At 55.6% G+C, this 15,372-nt stretch overlaps 5 protein-coding genes across 5 annotated transcripts; 4 read left to right on the top strand and 1 right to left on the bottom strand.

Moving 5' to 3' along the window:
- Positions 1-240: 240 nt before the first annotated feature.
- On the bottom strand, positions 241-5,693 carry PHYSODRAFT_459435 (hypothetical protein; the record flags this gene model as incomplete). The annotated part of the gene is made up of 7 exons (XM_009528457.1): positions 241-3,315; positions 3,566-3,849; positions 4,027-4,632; positions 4,706-5,036; positions 5,102-5,205; positions 5,275-5,386; positions 5,457-5,693. Coding segments are annotated over 7 exons (4,749 nt in total), but the record flags the coding sequence as incomplete, so codon positions are not given.
- A 1,323-nt stretch (positions 5,694-7,016) lies between these two features.
- On the top strand, positions 7,017-8,192 carry PHYSODRAFT_499577 (hypothetical protein; the record flags this gene model as incomplete). Its single annotated transcript, XM_009528456.1, has 1 exon — positions 7,017-8,192. The coding sequence occupies one exon, from the start codon at positions 7,017-7,019 to the stop codon at positions 8,190-8,192; it is 1,176 nt and encodes a 391-aa protein (XP_009526751.1).
- Positions 8,193-10,145: 1,953 nt separating this feature from the next.
- PHYSODRAFT_504339 (hypothetical protein) lies at positions 10,146-11,327 on the top strand (the record flags this gene model as incomplete). The annotated part of the gene is made up of 1 exon (XM_009528455.1): positions 10,146-11,327. The coding sequence occupies one exon, from the start codon at positions 10,146-10,148 to the stop codon at positions 11,325-11,327; it is 1,182 nt and encodes a 393-aa protein (XP_009526750.1).
- A 376-nt stretch (positions 11,328-11,703) lies between these two features.
- PHYSODRAFT_455715 (hypothetical protein) lies at positions 11,704-12,417 on the top strand (the record flags this gene model as incomplete). Its single annotated transcript, XM_009528454.1, has 1 exon — positions 11,704-12,417. A coding segment is annotated over one exon (714 nt), but the record flags the coding sequence as incomplete, so codon positions are not given.
- A 443-nt stretch (positions 12,418-12,860) lies between these two features.
- Positions 12,861-15,220, top strand: PHYSODRAFT_314921 (hypothetical protein; the record flags this gene model as incomplete). Its single annotated transcript, XM_009528453.1, has 2 exons — positions 12,861-13,748; positions 13,814-15,220. 2 exons carry the CDS (start codon positions 12,861-12,863, stop codon positions 15,218-15,220), a joined length of 2,295 nt encoding a protein of 764 aa, XP_009526748.1.
- Between the last annotated feature and the right edge of the window lie 152 nt (positions 15,221-15,372).

Here is a 15,372-nt window from a genome sequence, read left to right as displayed (position 1 = left end):
ATTCGCTTCATTGTTGTCGCCTACCGCCGGGTTGAGGGCCGTAATCGACCCTTCCAGCAGCATTTCCGGCTTCAAGTAGTGCTCATTGATGAGTTCTTTGATCCTCTCGTTCTCCACGGTGTCGAACTTCATCAACAGCTCCAGAGGTGACACTCCATGCGCCGACATACTCGACGACTGCGTTAAACTCGCGTCACGGCCGAGCAGCAGCTTGATAATATTCATATTCTCCATCTCGCAGGCCAAATGCAGCGGCGTGAAGCCATCTCCCGACCGCCGGACATTCGGCTGCACATACCCCTCTGGGCTCGACACCAGCGCCTCGACCATCCCCAAGTCGTCATAAATGACAGCGTAATGCAGCGCTGCGGCGTGCTTCCTCTTGGCCATGGTACGCGACGTGCCCGCATCTACCACCGTCAATTCACACTTGGACGTTCGCAGTGGGAGATGCACGCGCATGTTCGCCTGTTGGGTGATCAACCGCCTCACAACCTCCGGCGTCTGGCGAGCAGCACACGCGAGCGCAAGAAGCGGCAGGTCACTGCCTTCAGGGTCGAGGGAGATGTTCGGCAGCGCTAGCAATCGCAGTGCCAGCGTGTCCTGGTTCGACTGCAGCGCGTAGTGTAAAGCTGCGAACCTGCTCTCCATCGGCAGCAGATACTTGTAGTGGTGGTGGAAGTTGTGCGACGTTCTCTGGTGCGGATCGCTGATGACCTGCAGACGATCGCGTGCAATGCCGTCGACGTGCTGTCCATCCGCGAGAATGATGTGATACTTGCTGTCTATGGACCGGGAAGACACGAACGCCTGCTTCATATCTTGATCCTCGTCGACAAACACCACGTGCGCTCCACTCGGGATCACAGGCAAAGTGTCGATGAGAATGTGCTCGTGGACTGCGTTCACATTGAGCCCGGAGCCAGCGTTTTCCAGCAGCAAGTCGACCACCGGCAGGTTGTTCCCGTTCACGTCGCTCTTCACTGCCAAGTGCAGCGCTGTCACCCCCTCACTAGCGCATTTTCTGATGTCGATCTCCCACTCGCTGACTAAATAGCTTACAATCCCAGTTCGAGCCTGTCCGTTGGCTTCAAACCACTTCTGCATGTCGTCATCAAGGCACAACACCGACGAGAGCTGCACGTGCGCTCCACACGCAAAGTGCCAGGGCAGAAACTCCCCTACAAACGATGGCGTCGTGAGCATCTGCTGGGCAGTGGCAAGCTTCTGGACGATCGCTTGGGGCTCAACGACACTCTGCAAGCCGCTTTCCAGGATGTTTTCAATCGCCAGCGCCTGTTTCTCAGCTGCAGACTTGTGCTTGCGTCGATCGGAGTGGACTCCAAGTGTGCACGGGTACTTCGTGGCTTGCTCCAGCAGTAGACGCGCTATCTCAACAGCTTCACCGTCGCTCCCGTCGAGACTACCGCAGAATCCGAGGCACGCGTAGTGCAATGGCAAGTGCCCGTAGACGCCCTGGACATTCGGGTTCGCTCCACGCTTCAAGAGGATCTTCGCGATGCCCGTGAAGCCGTACAACAGCGCCAAATGGAGCGGAGTTTGGCCCAGTCGATTGCAGCTGTTGACATTGGCTCCATGCGCCTCGACCAGCTCAGTCACGGCCCTTTGCAGGCGTCTGCGGTCTTCGTAGTAGGAATTGTAGCGGAAGCACAAGTCCAGTCCACGTAGTTTGCGACGTACGATGGACTTAGAGAGAAGCGCGTGCAGGAGGAAGTCTCCGTTGGCGTTCGATACGTTGGCGTCCACGCCAGCGTCTAGACACATGTCGAGGAATTGCAGAGACCCCTCGATCGAGTCCAGCTGAATCCTAGAGCTCATGCTTATCCCCATATCTGACGCGTCCGAGCTGCTGTACGCTTTTGTGATCATGCTGCTCACGCGCGCCTTCACCGGAGAGGCCAGCGTGCAGTTCCATACCGTCAGATCGTGGCCGTCTTTGGTTATGGCGTTCACGTCAGCGCTGGCGTCGAGCAGGTCGATAACCATCTCTTCGTTCCCGACGAGGAACGCGATCATCAACGGCGTCACCCCCTCAGGTGAAGCGGTTTTCGAGGAAGCTCCAGCGTTCAGGAGCGTCGAGACGAGCTTGGGGAGGGCGAGCTCTGAAGCGAGAAGTAACGCACTGTATGACTCGTAGCCAAAGCGAGGAACGCTGAACTTGTGATCAAGTAGCAATTGAGCCCACCGAGCTTGATAAGGCAACTCTGGGTCCTTTGAAGGCTGCGTTGAGGATGGAGATTCGGTAGTTGGTGGTTGCTCTTGCTCGAGCTTCTCCCGGTACTTGGTAATGATGTGTTCCTGCTTCATCTGCGCCAAAGTGATGAACTTCATCACCATTTCCTCAATTTGCGTCTCCATTCGCCTCACTCGGTCGGGTGAATCTCCCGATCCGACTGGTAGTCGAGCTTGGTCCATGAAGGCTAGGAGCAGCACTAGCGCTCCACAACCCAGAGCGGCATTGATGAAGCGGTCGCTCTCCCTGACCACGAGTTCTGGAACAGTCGGAGCGGCAGGAGGAGGGGGAGCGGCAGCAGCTGCACCTTTAGTCGGGCTCTTCGCAGTCTCAACAACAGGGTCAGGCGCCGATGTAGGTGGTTCCTTGTCCGTAGTCTCCAAGTCACTCGTCAGCACAGCAATCGTCCGAACGGCAGCTTCGATCTCGATAAAGGAGGTATCAGGGGACTGAAGAACGCCCAGAACTGGGCTAAGCAAGCGAGCGTGCTCTGACTGAGCAGATAGTTGAGCTGACAGAGGCCACTCATTAACGGCTTCACCCGGTGTTACTGTCTCGGCTTGGGCGTGCGTCTGTAGCTCAGCTTTTGCCAGATTCAGCAGGACCTTGAGTCCTCCAGGAACAGTCATTAAATTGTTCAAAAGCTCCAGCAAAGTCACGCACACGGAGGGGTTCACTGCAGCGTACTTCGAGACTAGTTTGGGCACCTGCATGCCCTTCTCCAAGACCGCCAGCATCACTGCTTCCCCCACTGCTGATGCTTTAACCGGATCTGTTGCCAACTTCTTCTTACTCCCAGCCGTTGTGGCAATTCCGGCCTTTCCCGATGCGGCGTGCTCCGATTCGAGCTTGGAAGCGATGAGCTCGCTGAAGTCGGTTGTGGTCGGCCCATTACTGGTCGAGTTCCACCTGAGAAACGCACCAGTCAACGCGGTCAGCGCGTCGGCGACCGAAAGATAAACGTCGACATCGTGGCAGGCCTCAGTTAGAGGGTTTGGATCAAAAGCTGCTTGCTCGTCGTACTCGTCAATCCACTCCAGCCGACAGCTATCGCTAACTGGCTCTGACTCATCCTTGCTGGCGTCAAGTTCTTCAGGTTTGGATGGATCTTCATCAATAGGCTGCGATAGAAATGTAGAGTTTGCATCAGCCGAGAAACTTTGACCGGCTTCGATCGGCTCCGATTCGTTGCGAAGGAAGCTGAAGAAGGGCGCGGACGGATCGAGGTGCGCACTTCCACAAAGCTAAACAACACTGAAAAGTTAGAGGGTACCACCAGCATGGAACAAACCACTAAGCACAGCAACGTACCTCCAGAGCAGCGGAATTCTGCAGTACAATCGCGCGGATGCACTTCGCCAAGAATGCGAAGCGCAGCTCTTCACTTGACGGAGTATCAGCCAAAATCTGAAGAAAGAGGGAGACGGCTCGCTCGCCCAAGGCGTTGGCATTCCCTGGCAAATCAACTAAAGCTGCGATCCATCGGAGGTGGCGAAAGACCAGCGGTTCGTTGGCAGTTGCATGACTAGCTTCCAGTAGAGTCAATACAGCATCAACCGCCACCAGAGGAGGTCTTTCTCCCGTCGACGGAGCGTCTGGTAACTCATTTTCAGCCTCCACGCCAGTAGCTACTGCACAGAGGATGTTGGGATCAATTCGCTTCCTTTCCACCTCTTGCTGTTGCTTGTCACTCTCGTTTTCAGCGGCATCGTTGTCATGCTCTTGGGAAGCACGACGGTGAAGGAATTCGGGTGCGTCACCCACGTGCACACATAAGTGAAGAAGCTTGTCCCCGACTTGATGAAGCTTGTCCGCCCCTTTCACCTTGAAGCAGTCCAGTAGCACCGGTAAAATCCCCTTGGACTTCGCGTGCGCCTTGCATAGTTCACTATGCTCCACCAAACGACCAACAGTGGAGATGACGGCCATACAACGGTCTATACTGAACGGGAGCAATGACGCCAAAGCTGCGGCGTTAGCTGCTGCTGCATTAGCGGTGGCTGCTGCCGCCGCTGCCGCGCCGCCAGTCGTCCGTGGAGATTCCGTTGGGACTGGTACGGGATTTAGAGCGCTGTTGATGTCGTAGAGAAGTATGGCGACCCCAGCATCGATGAAGTCCATGAACAGAGTCTGGTCTCCTGCAACGTAGTTGTTTGCAGCCACTTGTTCCTTTGCGAGAGTCAATCGAGCGAAGACTTGGCAAATAATTTCGATATTGGCGCATAATAACGGAGCGTCCTCAGACGATAACGGACTCGAATCCATTCCACTTACAGGAACAATCGTAGACGTCTTCACAATTGTTTCCTGAGCTTCCCGGATCGCATCACGCAGAAACTTTGCTGCATCATTATTCTTCAAGTATTCTCGCCCGCACTCTTGATTAAAGGACAACGCAACAGTGTTAGTGAGCATCCAACTATCAAGACAACAAACCAACTCACGACTTACCGAAATGAGATAATCGTTCCAGAATGTCGAGCGCTGGGCGGTGGAATCGCCGTTCCGAATGAACTACAAACTCCAATGTGCGAGAAACACCCGTCTCCATCTCGAATTTTTCTAGAAACTCCTCGTTCGGAGAGGTTTTCATTAGCGAGCGGAGACACAACAAAGCAGCGAACTGCAACTCGCCGTTATCGACTCCCAGACAACTGAGCAACGCCGAGCAAGGAGATCCAACGGACTGAAACTGAAGCAACGTCGTGGTGGCTTCAGCTGCTGGTTCAGAGTGTGCAATGCTGGCTCGAAGGAGAAGGTCGTACACTTCAATTGCTTTGATCTGTAAAGAAAAATAAACAACTCAGTGCCTTGCGTGCCCAAACTCATTGTCCAGGAAATCCTTACTCGAATGTCTGGAGACAATGTAGCCAAGTTGAAGAGGTTGATAAACGGTTCTCCTGCTTTCCACGCTGAGTCGGCGCTCACACTGCGATTGAGGATAAACGCAGCTGAAATACGAAATATTCAACGTCAGAAGCTTGCACAGAAGTATGACCCAAATCGTAGCTATATCTTACCGTTCAACTCTGGATGAATGGCTTCAGCGTCAGACTCGTTGCTCTCAGAGGCAGTTGGAGTTGACAGCAGTGTGTACATCACACTCAGCGTCTCCACGACTAGATCCGGGGTCTATGTGAAGTTGGTAAAGGGCACTGTAAGTCGAAGCCCTGGATATGCGAACCATACAAACTTTGCGTACTTTCGTTCTGGACAGGAACCCCACGAGCAGCGGGAGCACCTCCGCCTGTTCTCGGAAGAACCGCTCGTCTTGGGCGCAGAAGCGCACGGCGTCCACCTTCTTGCCGACGTCTTTGAGCTTGAAGCTCTTGATCTGCTTCTTCCACAGAGCCGCCCGCTTCTTGGCGGCATCTCGGTTCTTGGCCGTGCTGGAATCCGGTCGACCACGCGCCGAGGCAGCTCCGGTCTCTTCCCCCATGTTGCCTTGCCTCCCTTCCCCCGCCTCCTCGGATGATCCGTCGCGTCCTCCCAAATTCGACTAACCCTGGGGATCGTTGCGTCCTTTCAAGGTGACGACGATGACCACCATACACTTGCACTGTTCATGTTGGGTCGATGGTGCAATGCACTGCACGACAAGCGATATCAAGCTTTCTAGGGATCCAGCTGGGAACGACCTGCACGTGTTTCGAAATCGGTTCTGCAGACATCATCCGCCCCGCCCCGCCCCAACTCCAAAGTTCACCAACGGACGCGTGCGGTTGTCGTCGACAACTTGTCGAACACTCGCGAACTCCAGCAGTTCATGGATGTAAGCTCACGAACGTCTTGATTGTTTTCATGGTACAGTCACTTCGACAGCGAAAAAGTATCCAATGCGATCAGGTATTTCTTACTTAAGTACAGGATTTTTGGGCCGTGGACGTGCTCAGGATTTAGTGACGGAGAAGAAATTCGCGCAGCGAGATCCTGAAGACCTTCTCTTGGTGTGCAACATCCGGGAGCATTAGTTCACACGAGGACTTCAACGGGCACTACGCAAAGAGAAGACGTCGGGCATTACGCGCGTCGTTGAGAAATGTGCCTGTCGGTTGTCATCATCAACGAGATCAATGGCCAAAGTCTCGAGGAGGACGTTTTCCTGGTTCTTCGTTCGCTCAGCTGCCGACTTTGAAGCAAATCGTACCGAAAAAAACACACTTTTTGGAAAATCCGGATCTGTAAAACACATCCTCGAGATCGTGGAGGCCTTCGAGAAGTGTATGCTCGCGACTTCCAGGGCGAGAACATGGACGTCGGTACCGTTATGAAGGAAGTCCAAGCCATTTAGCATGTTATGCCGACGATGCCGACTTCTATCGCCAACACGTAGCGTCCGGCTTCTTTCCCGAGTCCATTTGACCAAAGCTCCGTGGATGGCTTTCAGTGCATTGCTACTGTGCCAGCAGAGCTACAGTACATGTATAACATGTACCAAAACAAATGATCAACTTGCATGCCACGGGTGCGTTGGCCCTTGACAGCGAACATCGCGTGGAGGATCTGGCGAAGGATGTGTAGCATATGCAACCTGCGCTTTTCGTGGCGCATGGAGGCTTGGGATGGCTATCCGCCCCGTCCGTCAACATAGCGCCCGTTCTGGTCCGGCTTGAGCAAACCGCGACTCAATTTTCGATTGACACGATCTCGCATCGGCTGCAACCCTGTTGTAAAGCGTCCGGATCTCTCACTCGTTGGTCTCCACCGCGTCCGTAGCTCATTGACAGATTTGCCGGTCGACTGACACCTTCGCACGCCTTCCATGCCGAGTTCCAAAGTCGCTAAGCGCTCCGCTTCGACGTCGCTCTCGCGCCAATTGACGGCGCAGAGCTCCATGTCGAGCTACAACGACGAGGGGGTGCCGCTATCAGTGGGAGGAACGCCAGAGTATCTGCAGCTGTCGCCTCAAGTCAAGAACGTGCTTTCGAGGCAGATCTCGGCGGCGGTGGACGACGTCCTGGACAGCATGATGCGCGAGGGCACGGAGGACAACCACTGGCGCGGCAAGATGCGGAAGGATGGCATTGTCTACTACGAAGACAGGGAGAGCGTGACCAAGGAGCAGACGCGGTTCTGCTGCGTGGACGTCACGGACGCGTCGGTCGAGGAAGTGATCAACCTGTTCGTCGTGTCCGACACGGACATGCTGCTGCAGCGGTGCCGCATCATGTACGACAACATTATGGACGCCAGAATTCTTAATGTGTTGGAGCATCCGTCGGAGGAGCATCCGATGCGCTCGTCCTACGTGCGCTACACGGCGTTTAAGGCGCGGACGCTGCAGCGCAACCACCGCGACATGTGTGTAGTGGTGGCGACGGATGTCATTCATTACCCGGACGGCTCGACCGTGGGCTACTGCGTCTGGGACTCGCTCAATTTGTGCGACATCTCGGACTTTGACGTGCCCAGAGGCTTCATCCGCAGTCGCATGTTCCGGTCGGGATACTTCGTGCAGAATTCAGGGGAGCTGGACGCGCAGACGAAGGTCGCGTACATTGTGGGCATTGAGGCGGGCGGGCTCGCTCCGAGACTGACGACTCGGTATTACATGCCCAAGTTCGGGGCAGTGCTCAGCCGAGTCATTTCGCACCTTCGTCGTCGACAGCTCGACCCGTCGACGTTTGTGCCTCAGTCCGAGTGGACCGACAAGCGGACCGTGCAGACCTGTGAATGCTGCAGTAAGCACTTCGGTGCTGTGAAGCTGCTGGATACCAGGCGATACAACTGCGTGGTGTGTGGCGATGCCATTTGCCACGCCTGCCATCATGTTGAGGAAGTTGAGGTACCTGGGGCCAGGAACACGACGGTGGGGATCTGCGTTGGGTGTAAGACTGCGAGTCGTACGAAGTCTTCGCGTCTATCGCGTTGGTCGAGTTGGGGGACCAGTTTTTCGACGGATTCAACGGAATCGTCGACGAGGTCTTTGCCGGTGTGAACGTTGGCTGGCGAGCCATATTCTATGAAAGTTTTGGGCGTGGCAATGTCACTGGGACACTGTCACGGCAGTATTAAATGCACTCGTAGCCGAGTTTGCTGGTGTCGTTGGGAACTACAGCATTCGGGTCGGCAAAACTAAAATACACGTGCGAAGTACTAGAAGTAAGCTAAAAAAATTTGCGGTTCATGAAAAATTGCGATCTCGCTTGCCGAAGTTGAGCATACAAAACTCCGTGATACGACAATGTAGTGACAACACTTAGGTCGCGAGTGCTGTGGCTGCACCAAACGCATCCAACCTTGAACTGCTCTCCATGAGGCCCATTATTTAAAAGACTAAAACAATTCTAGGTCGTGTTAGAAATTCCACAAGCCAAGGATCTCCACTTGTAAATATATTCGTTGACTCACTTACTCAACTCTAATTTCTGTGCGGGAGTATACTGTACCAGATCATCAACATTCCTGTCTATTGTTTTTGCGTCACCAGCGTGCCAAATGAAATTTATGGGAAGAATTCTTCGACTCAGGCGGCTCAACGTGGGCAGTGACTGAATGCCATCTGCATCGAGAGTGTCTGCAGCTGCAGTCGAAGCGAGCGCGTGTTTCCAACGCGTTTTCGTGCGCGAACACTAAGCAACGACCGCCAATGGAAACGAAGTGCTCGAGGCATTCTAGAGATACATCTGGGCTCAGGTTGCTCGTGTTCCAATTTGTCGACTTCATCGGAGTCCGATGATCGGACACGACAAGCAACGCATCGAGAGGGACGCCAACGCTGCCCACGCAAAGTTAACCCACGCTGTCCAACGCCTGCACACGTGTGCGTGAGGTTGTCGAATGTTCGCGAAATCAAACCGTGGCGTCGTCGGTCTCCTCCATCCCGAGTGTCAATCGAGGACATGAGCGGCATAGCGATCCATATCCTGGGATCTGCATGTACAATAGATTCAAGTCTTGGAAATCCACGAAACTCATGATACATGTAACCTTCGGGAAACCAACGCCACCTACGCTGAGCTATCGCAACTTGCGTGTGCGGGTCGCACCGAACTGGCCCGACGTACTAAGTAGTAGGAAACAAGGGGGAGAACGCGCACCGAGATACTGTGGCCTCATCTCTTGAGCCTTGAAAAAGAGCGAGAAAATATTTGCGTGTGCATTCCGCCCCCTGCAAGTTCAACGCAGTCGACATCGAGAGCCGGGCGGTGGCGTTCAGAAAACTCGTGCGAGCGCCGTCGCCCTCACCTTCGCTGCCAGGGCTCACGAAACAAAACATTTCTTCGCGAGATGAAGTTGAGGAAGCGCAAATCGCTTTTCGATGCTCCTCCTCGAAAACAGGCGCAGTTTTTCGCTAGCAGATCCGTATCGCGATCGTGGACAGGACGAAGTTGCAGTCCTCACCGACGGCGTGATGCCTGCACCGTGAAAGGCGCAGCTTATTCCTTTGTCATCCGCATAAAGGAGTCCCGAACCTGCAAGTTTAATGTGTATATCGCTCATCTTCAAGCAAAACAAAACGTTAGCTTGGATTCACGTGATCCGACCAGGTGTGAGAGTGAGTTTCGGGATGGATATCAACGATACCAAGGTTGCCATCCCCAGGTCAGCGAATGCACCCACGTTCCCACCGGCAATGCCCCCTCCTTTCTTCTCTTCCTGCGACGCGCCTGCTGTCGCTTCAGCTTCTACGGAGTTGCACGCTCATCCCGAGCATCAAAACGCTCGGCGTGGCTACAGGACCGGGGGATGCTGGCGAAAGATGCGTAGCATGTGCAACCTGCAGTTCTCGTGGCTAGCGGACCTTTTGGTCCGGCTCGCCCGACCCGCAGACGACAACACTCGATTGACACAGTCTCACCAAGCGCAGGCCGAATCGATTCCTCACCCTTGTGCACGTTCATTGACAGATTGGACAGGCCATCGACTAAAGCGGAAGGGGAGGAAGACCATGGCAAATTCCCGAGTCACTAAGCGCTCCGCCTCAGCTCCGGTTGCTCGGCGTCTGAAGTCGGCGTCGTCCTCAATGTCGAGCTACAACGGCGAGGGGGTGCCGCTTTCGGAGGGCAAGCCTGAATACTTAGAGCTTTCGACCGAAGTGAAGGACTTGCTGTCCCAGCAGATCTCCAGCGCGGTGGAAAACGTGCTGGACAGCATGCTGCACGAGGGCACCGAGGACGCCCATTGGCGCGGCAAGATGCGCAAGGACGACATCATGTACTTCGAGGACAAAGAGAGCGTGACCAAGGGGCAGTCGCGCTTCTGCTGCGTCGGAGCGACGGACGCCTCGGTCGAGGACGTCGTCAACCTGTTCGTCGTGTCCGACACGGACATGCTGCTGCAGCGGTGCCGCATCATGTACGACAACATTATGGACGCGCGCGTCTTGAGCGTGCTGGAGCATCCGTCGGAGGACCACCCGCTGCGCTCCTCTTACGTGCGTTACACGGCGTTCAAGACGCCGGCGCTGCTGCGCAACCATCGAGACATGTGTGTAGTGGTGGCGACGGATGTTATCCAGTGTCCGGATGGCTCGACCGTGGGCTACTGCGTCTGGGACTCGCTCAACTTGCCCGAGGTCTCGGAGTTCGACGTCCCGCAGGGCTTCATCCGCAGTCGCATGTTCCGGTCGGGATACTTCGTGCAGAATTCAGGAGAACCCAACGCGCAGACGAAGGTCGCGTACATTGTAGGCATTGAAGCGGGTGGCTTCGCTCCGAGACTGGCCACGCGCTACGTCATGCCGCGCTTCGGTGCCGTGCTCAAGCGGGTCGTCTCGCACCTGCGACGTCGACAGCTCGACCCGTCAACGTTCGTGCCGCAGTCCGAGTGGACCGACAAGCGCGCGGTGCAAATCTGCGAGTGCTGCAGCAAACACTTCGGCGCCGTGAAGCTGCTGGACACCAGGCGATACAACTGCGTGGTGTGTGGAGACGCCATTTGCCACGCCTGTCATCACGTTGAGGAGGTCGACGTGCCTGGAGCGAGGAATACGACGGTCGGGGTCTGTGTCGCCTGCAAAACCGCCAGCCGCAAGCAGTCTCGCTTCTCGCGCTGGTCGCGGTGGGGCTCGAGCAATAGCAGCTTCTCGACGGATTCAACCGAGTCGTCCACGAGGTCTCTGCCTGCGTAACAATGTCGAGTCCAGCAGTGCGTTCATTCATTATTCTATGAGAGCAGTCGGAACGAAGGCAAGTTCCGGCCTTGTCAAATAATACATCGAAAACGTTGAAACTCTAGTGTATCGCTTCATCCCACGTGGTTGTGCCCACTAAAGATAGTGCTTCAAGAGGGGGAGAGAAACCTGCCTTGAGGTATCGAGGGTTGAAAGCACAGTCTAAAAGCACGCCCAGTTGTGTAACACCGGCGCACTTGGCCCGCATAACATGCACAGGACGGCGCTGCGGGGTCTGTACGGAGGCAGCAACTACCCCAAGACGAAGAGCCAGGCGATTGTTTCCCCCGTTGTGGACGATATGGAGGTCTTCGACGACGGAGACTTGTCCAGAGGCGAGGAGGGCAACGGCTTCGGCTCTCTGCGTCGCAACTCGAACAATGGGATCGAGCAAGGTGCAGCGGTGGCGCTGAAGATCCACGACGTCCCCGAGGACTCCGAGTACCAGCTTCAACGCAAGAGCGCCAGCCTCTCAGGCGACGTCGGCATGCTGGGCCGACTCGGAATGGGGCAGCTCTTCGGGGGCAGCTCGAACCAGGAGCAGGAAGCGTGTAACGGGGCTCAAGCCGGTCAGAAGTACACTGTTCTGGGTCAGAAGCATCAGTGGAGGAAGAACCGCGCGGGTCGATCCAGACAACTGCAGACCATTTCGCCCGTCGACGACGAAGCTCGACCAGTGCGTGTTGATGGGGACGCGCAGAGCTCCGGGCGTGGCAGCGACATACCGAGCTCATACCACGAGAGTCGAGCTTCGCAGGGGGCTACTACATCGACGGGGTCTTTCAGAGAGGGGGCTACTTCCTCTTCGATGCAATCCGACAGCTCTGGGCGAGGCAGCGACTACTCTCAAGGCCGCAGCAGCGGTGAAAGCACCAGCGCAGGGGAAGACAGCCAGCGGTTCGTCGTCACTCGTCAGCGCAAGTCCACGTACTCGGCCAAGCTGCATCTGCACGGCCAGAAGCCGCTGTATCTCGGTCGATACAAGAACGAAGCCGCAGCACTTGCTGCGTGCGAGAGCGCCTACAGCGTCATTTCGACACCGCGCAAGTAAGTGAATGCTAAGGCGAACACGTAGACAACGAGAAAACAATAAGCATTCACCGCAACTGAGTGCGACCCGTACAATAAATTACCACCGGAGAGCTTTGACACCGAAATGATCGCTTGTAACACAGTGCTGCTGTGCACATGTTGCAGTCCGTAGCTACGCCTGGTAGTTACTTCCCACTCCGAGATCAGAGCGATCGGATCCATCGTGGTATCCGATCGGCCAAGAGGTGGAACCACAGCGTCACTCTGACTCATTGACGATTCTTGTCAATCTCTTCACCTCGCGTCTGCTGCCCAGTATGCAATGTAATGCAATGGCATCCTGGTCATGAGCGACTGGAGAGATCGGTCAGTTCGCAATTCACCAGGTCTGCTTCACTTGCCTTCTACTCGGACACAACCCCTTCCAACTCGAACAGCTCGAGTATCCTTCGACGCATTATGAAGCTCGGTCGACTCACTGCGTCACTCGCATTGGGCGTCGTGAGCCTGGCAGCTTCGGGTTCTCAGCTGACAACTCAAGCCGCGACGTGCACTGCATCAGCGCTCTCGATCCTGCCGTCAACCTACAACCTCGACGTCTGTGTGAGCAACAACCTCTACTCGGTTCTGCTGTCACTCGCAGCCTCGTCCAGCACCTGCACGCTCACGGATCTGCTCGCCTTGGAGTCGAACACCCAGATCCTGAACCTCGTCTCGCTCGTTGAGAGCATCGTGGCGTCCCCTAGCAGCATGTCGAGCCTCGTGTACTCGTACATGGCGGACACCTCCTCGTCCGACATGGACGACTTCTGCTCGACACTCAACACAGTCATCTCGCCATGTCTCCTGAGTCTGCTGCCGACGCTGCTGCCGGTCCTCCAGAAAGACTTGACGTGCTGCTCCGAAGTGAGCGACTTGATCGACCTGGTCGACTTCTTCGTGCCGCCGAACGTGACCACCAACTCGTTCATCCTCAACGAACTCGCCAACGGCGTCAACCAGTTCTTCTGCTCCAGTATCGGCGACACCACGTGCGGCTACAACATGTTCTCTCAGATGACGTCGACGTACACTTCCTCCCAATTCACACTGCTTGAGTCCGTGGTGATGCCGTTCGTGACCATCTCGTCAGGTGAAGAGTGCGCCGCCATGAAGGGGGAGTCCTACACGGATTCAGCCTCGCTGACGTCCGCTACAACCATCGACTACTCGTGCTGCATCGACCACATGCGTCCACTGATCGAGTCGATCCAAAGCGGCTTCGAGTACTTCTTCGACGACACCACAGTCGACATTCTCAACGGCATGATCGACTTCTCCGCTAGTGGGGGCAAGTTCGTCGACGCGGTGCCTGGAACTACGTCCTGCACCTTCACGGACACGTGCTCGGATCCATCGTACCTCATACCTAGCAGACTGCAACGCGTACACCCGGCACCAACAACCCTGGCAAGAACGACATTGAAGACATCACGTGTACCATGGTGGACAAGTGCAATTCAGCAGGGACAGTCTGCAGCAGCGTCTGCGAGAAGGGGACGGCGTCCGTCTCGTCGTGGCTCAACCAGACCCTCGCGTACCAGCGCAACCTGGCCTTCAGTGGCAAGTTGTGCTACGCGCAGCTCCCCTCGACGCACAACAGCGCCATTACGTTAGCCGACGGCTACGGCAACCGCGACCAGTTCTTCAACGCCAACCTGAACGCGGACAAGTCGTACTCGTACCTCAAGACCAACAACCAGGTGCTGAGCTTGACAGACCAACTGGGCATCGGCATGCGTTGGATCGAGATCGACACGCACTACTTCGTGGACGACTTCCACACGGGCCACTGCGGGAACCTCGGGTCGAGCTCCGTCACGACATTCTTCGACGCGTTCGACTCGCAGTTGTCAAAGTACGGCACGATCCTCTGGGGCCCCGAGCTTCTGGGCTGCTTCCCCTCCGTGTCGGGTATCAAGACAACCGACGAGGTTACCACTCGCAGTTCGATGCAGGAAGTGAAGGACTGGTTGGACGAGAACCCGACGGAGTTCGTGGTGGTCTACATGGACACGGGCTCGGACATTTCGCGGCTGGACAAGTACGACGAACTGAATACGCTGCTCACTGACGTCTTCGGCGACTTGATCGTCCCTCAGTCTGTTCTCAAGTCGCTGGCGTCGGATTCCTGGACTGGAGGCAGCGTCAACGAGTTCCTGGAGGCTGGATATCGAGTTCTTCTCCTTGCGAATGATGACACTGCATACAGCTTGTACGACTTCTGCGGCGGCCATGAGGTTCTGTCGACCGACTACATTGACACTTTGCCGGGCAGATCGCGTGAGATCGACGGGCTGGAGATTTACGGAAACGATTACTTCCTGCGCTCGTACCAGGCGGAACTGCGCTACATCTCGCTGTCAGATGAAGGCGTTCTGACGGAAGACTTCGAGACGTTCTTGAACTCGAGCAATATTGGCAACTTCGTGCGCTGGAACATGAACCTCGTGGCCACGGACATGGTTGACGGCGCGAAGATGAGTGCGCAGGCGTGGTCGTGGGCGGAGAACGAGCCGAGCACCACAGCTTCTGGAGCCTACGTGCTTATAAACACCAGTGGTCGGTGGGTGGCAAGCACCTCAGCCACAAAGACGTACAAGGCATGCTGGAGCAGCTCCAGCTTGGCGTGGTCGGTTATCGCGTACGCGGATTCCTGTGCAAGCGGATACACTTACTCTGCGCCGGCCGATCCATACCAGAACTACCTGCTCATGACGGCCATCTCGACCAAGGGCATCACCACCACTTCTGTCGTGATCAATGAAACCATCTCATAAGGACCGACACGATGCAGCGTACTATCAGCGCTACAAGCGAGTACAACGAAATGCACTTGTGAAAATGAAAGTGTTTTTTACCTACCTGGCTCGATGGTCTTGTGCAAGATGCCGCTTGGTAGAAGAAGTTGATTATCACCGCATTTTGAAGG

The sequence above is a fragment of the Phytophthora sojae genome, assembly GCF_000149755.1.
Source record: "Phytophthora sojae unplaced genomic scaffold PHYSOscaffold_4, whole genome shotgun sequence".
NCBI classification, from domain to species: Eukaryota; Oomycota; class Peronosporomycetes; order Peronosporales; family Peronosporaceae; genus Phytophthora; species Phytophthora sojae.
The sequence above is the reverse complement of the archived record's forward strand: the minus strand, read 5'-3'. Positions and strand labels throughout refer to the sequence as shown.